At 36.7% G+C, this 12,592-nt stretch overlaps 1 protein-coding gene across 4 annotated transcripts in view; it reads left to right on the top strand.

Annotated features, from left to right (window-relative positions):
* Positions 1-12,592, top strand: part of BANP (BTG3 associated nuclear protein) — a 153,014-nt gene that overhangs the window by 8,515 nt on the left and 131,907 nt on the right. For all 4 annotated transcript variants that reach the window (XM_075765763.1, XM_075765761.1, XM_075765764.1 and 1 more), the window contains exons 2-4: positions 6,154-6,298; positions 7,703-7,797; positions 9,086-9,285. In XM_075765763.1, coding sequence (XP_075621878.1) covers positions 6,229-6,298; positions 7,703-7,797; positions 9,086-9,285 — 365 coding nt within the window. In that variant the 5' untranslated portion in view covers positions 6,154-6,228. The remainder of the gene's footprint in view (positions 1-6,153; positions 6,299-7,702; positions 7,798-9,085; positions 9,286-12,592) is intronic.

Genomic DNA, 12,592 nt, shown 5'->3' with positions numbered 1-12,592 from the left:
GACAGCAGCAAGAGTGTTTATATGAGGTCCACAGAGAATTTGTATTTAAGTTGCTGTTGTAGGTGGGCATCGTTCCTTGTGTGAGAATGTGTTAAGCTGGTAGGAGCACACGGGAAAGCAGGACAGTGGTATTCCTGTTTTAGTTTGTTGTATGTCCTGTTAGGATTGTGGCCAATGGCAGTGTATCAGAAGAGTTAGAAAAAGGCTTCCGAGCAAAACAGTGGCTTGTGCCAGGTGGAATGAAAAAAAAAAAAGGGGGGGAATACTTCTAGAAGCAAAACAATATAATAATAATAATAACAATGTGAGCTTGCATAGCAATATTTGAGAATTTCTGCCTCCCTGCAAGATTTTGTATTCCAACGAAATTTCAAGATCCTTTATTCTTGGAGCAGCTGTTTCCCTGTTTCTGTTGCTATATGTATTTTAAGAACTTGTACTGGAGTCCATCAGCATAGCATCTCTGTGAGTGATATTTATTTTATATATCTATCTCCAGAATGTTATGGCTGGTATCTGTGCTTTCACAGATAAGGAACGTTTCTGTCATGTTTTGGGAGGATAGACTTTTTTTTTCCCTGATCTTCAGCTGAACCAAAGATGCCTGTATATTGTTACACTCTTTTTTTAAAATTGTTAAACTGAAATGCTTGTGTAGTTTTACTATGAAATTTACTTAAAACACTATATTTTTACTTGCCTTTTAAAGGTGGATTGAGGATAAGGATGAAAGCTAAACAGATGCTAAACCAGATTAGAATATTCTCCTTTATAATTTTTAGTCGTAATAAGTGTAAATTCTGATCTCCTCTTCCCCCCCCCCCAAAAATAATTTACTACTTCATATTCTGATAGACTGTAGCTTCAGAGAGCTGGAGCGTAAGGGAGGCTGGTAGCTCTTGTATTTACAGTGCATTTAACCCTGCATGCTGTTAAATTGTTGCTTTTTATTATGTTATTCTTCATCTGTTACAGTGCATTAACATTTGCACTGATGAGGCCTGTTGGGGAACTATTAATTAGTGTAGGAAGGCTCTGTTCCAGCTGCCGACTGAAGTGACTTTATCTTAGAGAAAAAGCCAGACTTTGGGATTATAAAAATGTTGCAAGTCACTGAGCAGGACTAAAAGAGCATTGTCAGATTCCGAACCTTGTAAAAACAGTGAATAACTTCATGTATCAAATTATGTGAACGTTTCCCAGTTCCTTCCCTGGGACTGCTCATAGAGATTGTTTCAGTGAAGACACGACAGACTTGTCAATGCGGGAGGTCTGCCAGTTTAGCCAGGGTTATGCCCTGAGAGTGCTGGTTATACTTTGTTAAGACTATCATGTGAAAATTTTTTTGTACTTGGAGTATCTTTGTGCTGGTTTTGCATCATTTGCTTCTGGAGTGAATGAAAGGCATTCTTAGCATGGATTATTCCTTGCACAGAGACTTAAAGCTTGGTGGTCTTTCAGGGCTGTTTCTCTGAAGGGACAGGTACTCAGGGAAGTTGAACTGACTTAACAAAAGCAGTTGAGTTAGTATTATGTCCTCTGTGGATCTTTACTTTCAGAGGGTGGATGATCTTTATACTATAATGCCCTTACAGCATAAGGGCATAGTTACTTCTGTGCAATGTTGTCCTCACAGAGGATTAATGCACTTGCATGCACGTATCACATACGTTCTTATCGTTAGGCTTGCCTTTGTAGTCTAGCTGGTTTGCTGTTTCAGAAAACTTCTATAAGCGTCAACAAATCATAGCTCTTTGCAAGATAAGGACCTTTGTCCTATTCGTGTTAGATACTAGGCTCAGAAGAAATAGGCTGATTGGCTAATAGTGCGTGTGTGAAGAAGAATATGTATTTGTAACAGAAATGATGTATTTGCAAATTGGCCTTAGTTGTTTTAAAGGGAGAGTGAAATGAAGAGGAGGAAAAACATTTGGGGCTTTGGGACTAGGCAAAGTAAAATGCCACCCTTCAGCTTTTTTCACCCAATCAGAAGTAAATTTTTGTCATAGTGCGAGTTGAAGTACGAGAGAAGTTTTTTTATTTATCAATAGCACTGAGAAATATTAGCCAGGGGAGTGATTAGCTGCTCAAATAAGAGAAGTTCAATTAAACACTCTAGGTAGACTAGAGCTTTGGAAAATGTTTTTTTAGTGTAGTGTTTACCCTCACTAATTAGTATGAGAGAGAAGATTTATGTTTTGTGCATGTTTTTATATGTTAACAAGGCGTTGGATGTTTTTGATTATACACTTTGGAATGATGCCCTGTGACTTTGTAAAGCCATCAGATATTTCAGTAAATAGGTTTGTTTACAAGGGAGTGCTCAGAAGAATTATTCTGAATTAATGTTTTAAAATAGATTAATTAAATTGCAGTAAACTTGCGTGTGGATAAACTAATTTGGAATTCAGGTGAATTTAATTTAGTTGCTTACAAATATTAATTTACTTAATTAAACAAAGGCTACTTTAGTTCTGTGTTAAGTGTATCAATTCTGAGTAAGAGTATTGGCAGAGATATTTAGCGCGCTTTATCCAATCTGCTTTAAATTTACACCTTTAGTTGTCTCTGATTAGTTTTTCTGAGTGTTCCAATACTAGAGCCACCTCCTAGCAAGTGGTTGTAGCTCTAGGCTTTTTGCTCCCCTTTTTTGGCTTTGTTTCTGAATATGAAAAGCCAAGAACAGAGAGGAGTGTTTGTCTTTAGTTTCAACTCATAATACATAAATAGGGAAATAAATATTTTTAAGTTTTGATGGGTGATGAAATGGACTGTATTATTGAAAGATTTAGTTCTGTTGCTCCATGTTGATGTTTGTTCTGTCTTGGAATCTTAGGACTGTTTTCTCAAATTTCAAAAAAATATTTTTCCTTTGGGAGGTAAGAAGGAACTAATGCAGTATGTTTGCTCTGTGTGATTATTTCCATTATTCACTGTGATTAAAACATGAGACAGTTTTTAATTCGTGCTGCTTTGTGCAACAGGAATGGGTTTCCGGTGGGTTTATTAGACAAGAATTACCATAGTAGTGTCTGGCCTGGGGTGGGGAAAGGGTGGACAGTAAAAGAGCTGATCTGGGAGCTGGCTACGTGATGCAAGAGGTGCGAAGGGTCAGAAACATTTGAGGTAATTGAAATTTGAAGGCACTCAGGGCTGAAGTGGGAATGGAGGTGGGAGGAAATCCGTCCAATACACACCGTAACCTGTTTTTTGGTTCTTGCGTTGGGTAAGAGTTGAAGCAGTCTCTTCCAACCCCCAAAAAGCCCTCCGGGAGAAGTGTTGAGTACAATGTAGATCCACCAAAATAGCTCAGCTGGAGTCAGTTTGAGTTTGGCCGAGACCTCCTGCAGTGTATGTGTTAATGAGATAGTTTCCATGGTCGGGTGTAAGCTGTCTTCCCATACCCTTCCCCCAGATGATGCCAAATTGACTATAAAATAGTGCTCTGTTGATCCAACTTCCACATGCTGGTTGGAGGAGAAAAAGTCGGCACATTTCTTGTCCCTGTTGTAGTTTATCCTAGCTTCCCAGCTTTCTGTTAATATTTCTTTCTTCTAGCTTAATATTTGTTCCAGGTAATATTTCAGCATTGGCTTTTTAATGCCAATGTACATATACTTAATTTAGAATTAATGGGGACTGGGGTTTCAGCCAGAAGGAAGGAAAGAAAAAAAAAAAGGCTGGGAACATGTAGCAAATTTCAAGAAAAGAAGTGTTTTACATGAGGAAATGTTGGTAAACACTGAGTAAAATATGGGGAAACTATATTGGCAAAATTATTATTCTTAATTTGTTGACTGAGGCTTTTTAAAGCTGATAAAGAAATTTAACTCTAATCCTGTTAAATTTTAGCAGGCTTTTACCCTTAGTTCTGCAAGCGAGGTTAGACCACTCCTAAAATTTTCTATTATAAATTGAAATTCTGACTTTGGAAGAGGACCATTCTATTGAAGTTGTGATAGCTGTTCTGGTTGCAGTACCCAGTGTAGCATACTTGGGTATTGCTTTCCTAATCCACACATCTAACATTAATAACAAATTAATTTCTTTTCCCCTTATGTTTTTATACAGGAGCTTACTGCATCAGGTGACAGCAGAAGTATATTTTGTTCTGCTTGTTGAGAAGGCAAAAATGTGTTCCGTCAGGATGTTGGCTAATTGCCTATGAGCTGTGTCTGACTGAAATTGTAATAAAATCTGTTTAAATGGAAATAAATACTAATATTATGAAGACACATTGCTGTGTATGTGTAGTAGCTGTTGTGCCAATCATAGTTTGGTTGTTATGCCCTTGTTTAAAGACTCTGTGTCAGAATATTTTGGTGGTACTTTTCTGAATGCTCTCAGACTATGACCCGTGAGAAGGGGAGAACAGATGTCAGAAGTATGAAATTATTTTTTGTTTGTATTGAAACAAGGTTTAATTTCAGTAATTTTTTATTACTGAATTTTAGAAGGCTAAATATGTGCATGACATGAAGTTTTAAAGTGGATTTTAACAAAAGCATTGCAAATCCTTTGGGCTGTTTTATAAAATATTGATGTATTTGTAATTGGTTTAAATGCAACACGTGAAATATTGAATTGTGTAAATAGACAAAGTTTTTAAAAGTTGGGTTTTGTTCTAGTTTGTCCTTTTTTAGTGTTGGGAGTGGTGGATGCCTTCCTTTAAGTGGAGGGCAGGGTTCTTAATATTACTAGCAGTATGTGACATTATGAAACAGTAACTGTAGCACAGCTGTTTTATTATGTTAAGCCTGGCTGGTTACCAGGATTTCTCAGAAATGGCAAATAGAATTTGCCAAAATGGCATCCATATGCACTAATGTATTGCCAGTTTTTTTGGGCGTGCTGCCACAGTCTGTGCTGTCCCAACAGTTTTTTCACCATGATCCGAATTTCAAATGACTCAGTATTGGCAGTGCTGGTATTTTGAGTAAACAATTCTGATACATGGGGAGTCCTCCTTTTGAGATGGACTTTCACAGCATGCAGCGGTTGCTCAGGCCAGTCTTAAAATTCTTCTGTAGATTGTGTCGGTCTCTTAAAAAAAATTTGTATTCCACCTGTCTGGCTTAATGGCTTTCTGGTGCTCAAGTGGAAGAGGGAAAGAGGAAAATCTTTATGCATAGTTGGATTTGATTCAGTGTCAGTGTTAAGGGATGAATTACCATTTCCATTGGTAAACCTCAAATTCTCTCTAGTGTTTTTTTGCTTCAGGTTAAAAAGCAAAAAAAATCATCTGATCTCTTAGTATTCCTTGTCCATCCTTTTGTAAACTGTGAGAAAGCATAGATATGAATGGTTCCAGTGATTTTAATGCAATTTTACAGGCTGAAGGTTTCTCTTAAAACACTAATAAATAACTTTGACAGAGAATTCCAAGGGAGCAGGGCTGAGAAATATTTTGGCTTTAAAATAGGACCATATTCTGAAAATAGTTTCATCAGAACTGAGCTGTAGAAAAAACAGGCAAGTTCAATAGACGAGAAAAAAAAGTCAAGTTTTGCTTCAGATCTAGTTATAATTAGCTGCAAGGAAGCTCCCTGTTCTTACTGAATGTTTATGAAGATTTTGAGAAGCCTGTTAAAATTCTTACTTGTGAGGGTCTTGTGTGCATATAGATCCGTACAGAATGCAGTAATCGCAAATCTAATGTGGCTTGGGAACTTCATATGCTTTTGTGATATCAAGACTAAATACTAAATTCTTATCACTTCCAAGAGCTAAGTAATAATTTGTAAATTAAAACTCTGCGATTTAGGAACAGTCTTGTGTGCTCTTAAAACTTCTAAAACAAACAAAATAAAAATTAAAGAAAACATTTTATTTTGTGTTTTATAGTGATGAGCTGCCAAATCTCTGAAGCTAAATGTTCTCTTTATCCATTGGGAAAATGCAGAAAGGTGGATCAGCGAGGCTCGGTCCTAGTATAGAAAGATATATAGAGGGGATGCAGGTAGTTCAGTCCTTGGCTCTTTGACGAGGCTACTGAATAAAGTAGCAGTTGGTACCACTGGACGATCACTTTGTAGGTTGGTCGCTTCTATTACGAACCGCATCTCCTTTTATAGAGGAAGAAAGAAAAAATAAATGCAGTGTTGGTGTATCAAGTATATCTGTATTAATGCTCTTTTTGCTGATGTTTTTCAGGATCGCATGACTTGTAAAATTACTTACTTGGGGGCCTGCAGTGGTGTTTGACTGGATATTGCTGCCTGGTTCTGAATGATGTCAGAACAGGATTTGGCAGATGTTGTTCAGATTGCTGTTGAAGACTTGACTCCAGATAACCCAGGTACAGTAGAGATGGTAGTGATGGCATGAGAAAGATCACTTATAGTATTGCCCATTAATAAGATGGAAATCCCTGTTGAGCTGTTCTTAAAAATATAAAGCAATGCTGCAGATTTTTTTCCAAGAGGCACTTGTTAAGACTACATACCAAGTTTTCAATGGCTTAACTTGTCTATCTTCAATACCCTTTAGATCAGATTATTATTTTTTTTTTATTTTACTTTTCTTTTAAAGGCTTTATTGCCTAGGGCTTTTTTTGTGCAGAGGTAGACCGTTGCCAAAAGCTTTAAATCGAATATGGCCTCTTGTAATCTCTTGGTTTTTTTCCAGGCCAAATACATGTTTTAGGCTTTTGAGAACTATCACCCCTCTATTATGGATTGTTGTTTTACTTGTAAAATAGTTTCTCTCATACATTATTAAAATTCTTTGTATGCATAACAAAATGACAGTGAAATTGAAAACCACTTCTGAAAGCAAATACTGTGTTATTCTTTGCTTACAACTTGACCTACTAAGTGAAAATGTGTTGAGACTCGCTATAGCCATTGATCCTGTGCTGCCATTACATGTAAGTGACGGAAAGAGCAGTAACTACAGTTACACAAAACAGAAACACATATCAGAAAAGGTTTTTGTGATGCAGAATGAAAAAGCTACTTCAGAAATGTTCCCAAAGAGTTGGAGAAGCTGGGACCTGTCCTAGCCTAGCTGGTAACACGGCGTTCAGGACTGGCAGCTGTAGTATGGTCACCCTTAAACAAGTCTTCCTTTGCTCAGTTTGGTGAAGCAACGCAAACCTGGTCAGACCTGAGATGATGCTCTGATAGTGAGGCTTTTCAGGGCTTTACCTGTGGATTTTACCAGCCAGGCCTTCCAGTTCTAAATGTAATTCCTTTTTGTTACTGTTTTCTTTAAAATGTGTACCTTTTAGGTGAAAGGCCATTAGGACCTATAGGTCTGCAGCTGTGAGTATTTAAATTGGAAAGCCTGCAGGATTTTGTTCATCTATACTGGCGAAAAATAACCCGCTCCTGCACTGAGTAGTGGGTGTAATCCTGTCTTTGTACAGAAGTTCATTAGCGCTTTTTATGGTTTTGTATAAACACAAGAGTTCAGAAGCTACCTCAGGGTAAGTTCCTAATAAAGAAATCCAAGGTGATGCTTGACTGTAACATCCTCTGTGCTTTTGAAACAAAGTCTTAGATTTGGATAAATGTTTTTTGAGAAGCAGTAAACAATTGTCATATATTTAAGAGAAAACCCAAATAAGTGTAAAAGAATACATACAATATGTTAATTAAATGCCTTTTTGTTGTCGTTGTTTTGTCCATTTAATGTATTTTTAATTTGAGCCTTCTCCTCTTGTAATACAAACTATGCCAGTGCTTATTTTTCTTCACAGTTGTGTTGGAGAATCATGAAGTGACAGATGATGATGTAGAGCCTGCTCTGAAACGTCAGCGTATAGAAATTAACTGCCAGGATCCCTCCATTAAGGTTATGATAATGCCTTTTTTTGTTTGTTTTATTCATAATACCAATTAAGTTAGCTTTCTTGGGGAAATTATATTAAGAGAATGTAAAATAAGCAGTTTATACATAATACTGGAATTATAGCTTTCTTATAAATGTTTTTTCCTCTTTGTGCGTAAATTTTAAAATGTGATTAGCTGATCTTCCAGTGTAAAACCAGATGCAAGAATTTTGTATGTGATATAAAATGTCATCAGAATTAATTCCAGTGACTCAAACATCACTATTGTCACATTTTTTTATAAAGTGAATGAAGTTGACCTAAAACATAAGCTTTAGCATGTATTTGTATTGCAATTTGTAGATACTTTCAGCATATTTTAAATTATTATTTTAAGCTAACAACATTTTCCTGGTAGTTAAGCCACAGTTGGTACAAGCTCAGTAGCTCAGGTCTTTTAGTACTTGCAGAACTGCCCCTGCTTTTCTCACTAGTGTGCTTTAGGTAGTGTTTTTGTCTTGGAGTGTAAGTATATGAGTAGTATTTTACTGCCACACACATTAAATAGTATGTAATTTTGTATTTTTGAAATGGTCATAGAGACAGAAGCTCTATATTGAAAGAGCACCAGGGGGGCAGCACGGTAAACCAGCTTGATTAGATGTGTAAATTGTAAGGGAGGGCCACAAGATGGCATAGTTGCTGTTTGCAAAGGAGAACATGTGTAACATTACCCTTTAATGACCTGTTTTTCCCCAGAGGAACCAAATAGAATATACTTTCTCTTCAATAAAGTTGGTTAGGAAAACAGATTTTATTTATTTGCTTTTCCTGATTTGTTGTTCAGGAGAAAAGTTAAGTGAGTGCCGTTAATTATCTCTGAGGTTATTTGTGTTGATATAATTTCCACTGTAATCATCTGAATTTATCTGTTTGTGCAGGAAAAAATCTTATTAAACTTTATCCAGGAGGATGCATTCATAGTTTTATAATCCTTTTGTTTTTACATGTATCGAATGAAAAGCTTTGGCATGTCATTTTAAATGATTTTGTGGTGTATGAAATCGTACTAACAAAGTGCTTAGGTGAAAATGTGTTTGGCTGGGATGCTTTTGGCTTCTAAATAAAGATCTGGAAGAATTCAAGAATGCTAAAATGCTCCTGGATGTCATCAGTTTTGTACGTGGCTGAATTTTGTCCTTTAGAATTGTTTTCCAGTCGTATTTATCTGAAGCTTCCTTATGTGCATGTTGCTGAAGATAAACACGTAAGTCTTTAAAATCGGTTTCTTTTGCATTCTCCCCTTTCTAGTCATTCCTGTATTCCATTAATCAGACAATATGCCTGCGGTTGGATAGCATTGAGGCAAAGTTACTGGCACTAGAGGCTACCTGTAAATCATTGGAAGAGAAGTTGGATCTTGTCATGAACAAACAGCATAGCCCCATCCAAGTCCCCATGGTGGCAGGTTCTCCTCTTGGCGCTACACAGACGTGCAATAAAGTACGATGGTAAGAAAAGAACAGATTACTCATCAATGTGCTTTTTAAAATAACGTAAATCCATTTCTTTGGCATCTAGCTCTGCAGCTTTCTGTATAGCTGTCGAGAGCTTGGTATGCTCTTTATGAATGTAGAATTAATTTATCTTGAAGGTAATTTTTGTACTGGTTTCATGATGTTACTTTGAATTAGAATGAGACACTGGTCCATGGACAGTTTGCAACTATTTCCACATTTCATTTTGACTTAAACCAGACTGATTCATCCATCCTCTGGAAAAGTCTCATCAGCTATTTCAGACGGGATTTTTAGACTTGCTTTCCTTCTATTTATGTGGCTGTTTTGAGTTAATGAGTTCATCATCATTCTAATTACTTCTCATTTTACTTTTATTCACCAGAAATACAACAGAGTTTGTTTTATGTGATTGTTTTCTAAAGACTCTTGCTTTATGTATGAGTTGCCTGATACAGTTTTAAGTGTCTAAATTTTGATATGCCTGCCATTTTACCGTGGAGAGGATTCCAGCCAGAGAAATATGCGTATCAAAAGACTCTTTTGTCTGAAAACTCTTCCCTCCTCATTCATATTTTTGTAGCTAAAAAACCTTAATACTTCTCTAAATAATTACTTCTTATTCTCCATTAGAAAGGTGTATAGGCAACTTTCACATGTCATACCATTCCAGTCAAGATATACTAACTTAATTCATCTTTTGTCAGTTTGTTTTTCCATCTTCTGATCTTTTTCATCACTTTCTGAACTTTGTCAATATCCGAAAATTATTTCGAATGTGTTTTTGGTATGTTATACTCAATGCAGTGTTTCAGGTGCACTACTCTACAGTTCTGTAGAAAAAAATTAGTTTCTTGCTATATGTTGTGGGACTCAGCCATGTGAGGTAAGGGGGTGAAAAACCCAACCCAAACATTACCCTTTTTCTACTAGGCCACTACTTGCTCCCTGCTGTATGGTTCTTGATCTCTGTTTTAAAAGTTCACATGTTCTATATATTTTCAGTGGAAATCTGGGTACTTTCTGCTCCTGTTGCTGTAACATTCACCTGTCCAGTTAGGAGCAGTTGATGTCCTCAAACTTTTCCAGAACAGCTTTCCTTTTCAGATGACCTAACACAATGTTTGGGCCCCAGTTTAGAATTCCTTTATTGGTCTTTGTTCTTGTGGTGGTGATGAACATCCTGATCATAGGACATCCTCCTTTTCCCCTTTTCCATTTAATTTTCCTTTAAAATAGGTGCTGTGTCTACATTAACCTATGCTTTTGAAGGCTTCCCAATCATACAGTGAAGAGGTCAATTATGGCTAAGTTTTTTATATCAAAACAAATAAAGTGCATGCAATGACTCTTTGGATAATAGAGCAAGTAACTACAATATTATACTGGCATTCTTGCTAAATGCTCTTGATCAATAACTTCTCAAGGAACTGTCTTTAAATCTGTTTTCTGTCATTATATTAGAAATATTCAAGTTCTTGTGCATAAGCTCAACTTCTTACTGCAGTTTGTGCAGAAAAGACTTCAAAAACATTTTCAGAAATACATGGCCCCTTTGGGAATCTATTAATTCATGTTCCATGAATGCTTTCTTCTGTAAATTGTACTATTTTGAGTTTCTTACGGGATTCGTCAGACCTGAGGGTGTTGGTTTTTGTTTTTTTTTTTTTAATCTCTGTAACCATCGGAAATCTCTCCTGTGTGTTGATGGTGAGCTTGGTGTTTAATCTTTTGGGTATACAAATTTATGATGACGGCTTCTCAGGCAGTCTGGACATAATTTAGATAGAATTCTTGAAGAACGTAAGATTCTCTGCCCCAAATATTTCTTAGTGTTGGTATGAAGTTGCATACTATCAAATGCATCTTGCCACTAAAGTACTGAGGGCTTTTTGTTCTTTTAGTAGTCTGTGGCCTATATGACTCAAAAGAAAATAGTTAGGGGTGTATGTGTTTAACTTGGCGTTAGTAAGTAACACTTCAGTTTCACAGGGATGGAACGTTTCACTGAATTCCCTGTGTCTCATTCATAAAAACCTTTATCACTTGTTGATTATTTCCAATTAAAACCTGCATGCACTGTTGTGTTTTATCAACTCTCTGTATTGCTCCCTCTTCCCCTCACATTGCAGAATGCAGTGGAGAGCTGCCAGCAGGAGCTAGTATTTTGGATAGTGATTTTCAGATTCTGCATCCGAACAAGATTCTTCAACCTCCTTCTCCTCCTTCTGCCACTGCAGTAACACCAGCTTTGCCACTTTCACAAAAACATGGTAGTTAGCAAAAGCATGTCAAACAGATGGTGCTACACTGCCAGTAAAGCAGGCTCTCGTTCTTTTTTCGATAAATAGCTTAGGGGTTTTTTTCTCTCTTCCACTCTATAGTGAATTTTGTTTACAGTTTTTCTGGTAATTTAGTTACTTACGTTAGTTTGGTGCAGGTTTAACATAATCAAAACTTGTTTTACAGCCATGCACACAGTAGAGTGTATGAATGGTGCATTATGAATTCACACAGTTTAATTGCTTTGTGCTCTTTGTGCTTTTGAAATTAAATGAATTCCCAAGACTTGTCAGTTTGAAATATGCTTAGGTCATCATGTGATGAAAACAAGGACAGCTTGGATAGAGGAGTTTTCTTCTGTGTCGTCTTGTGGTGGAATTGTGTCGTTACAGTGTACCAGGTAAAGTCACAGCTACGTTCTATGGCCTGCCTTGACTGTGATGTGGAATTTTAGGCTGTGTGCAGCACTGTACCCTGGCTGCTTATAAGATGGAGTGATAAAGTGTAATCTGTCCGTATAGCTGCATTAAGGAGCTTGGAGTCTCACTTTGTAATGGTTGTCAGATTTACGTTCTATGATAAGTTGTCTTTTCTAGTAAACTTAACACGCTGATTTATAGGGATAACTCATACCTCTTTTGTGCCAAGCTGTTGTTTCCAAGTTTTAAAAATTCATATTAGGGAAATGAAGCAGAAGTTTTCAAGGAGATTTGTAGTAAATCAGGAACCACTCCATGTTATTAGCTCCCAGGACAGAAATGCAGTGTATTTTAGAGGCTCATTCTGCTTTCTGTCTCTATTAAACACGTGAGGAGTGATATGTGTGGAAATTTTCCAGCAACCTTTGCTGGGTATGTGATTTTTGAAGGCTTGCTGATATTTCTTGGAAAACGACGAATTGAATTGAATTCAGAAATTACCGTACTGTCTACTGCTTGATATTTTGTGTTAAGTATGGCTTCATGAAAGCTGGATTGTGTTCTCAATTCTTTTGTTCTTATTGTCTGTTCTGATCCGC

This window comes from Balearica regulorum, chromosome 13 (assembly GCF_011004875.1).
Source record: "Balearica regulorum gibbericeps isolate bBalReg1 chromosome 13, bBalReg1.pri, whole genome shotgun sequence".
NCBI lineage: Eukaryota > Metazoa > Chordata > Aves > Gruiformes > Gruidae > Balearica > Balearica regulorum.
The sequence above is the reverse complement of the archived record's forward strand: the minus strand, read 5'-3'. Positions and strand labels throughout refer to the sequence as shown.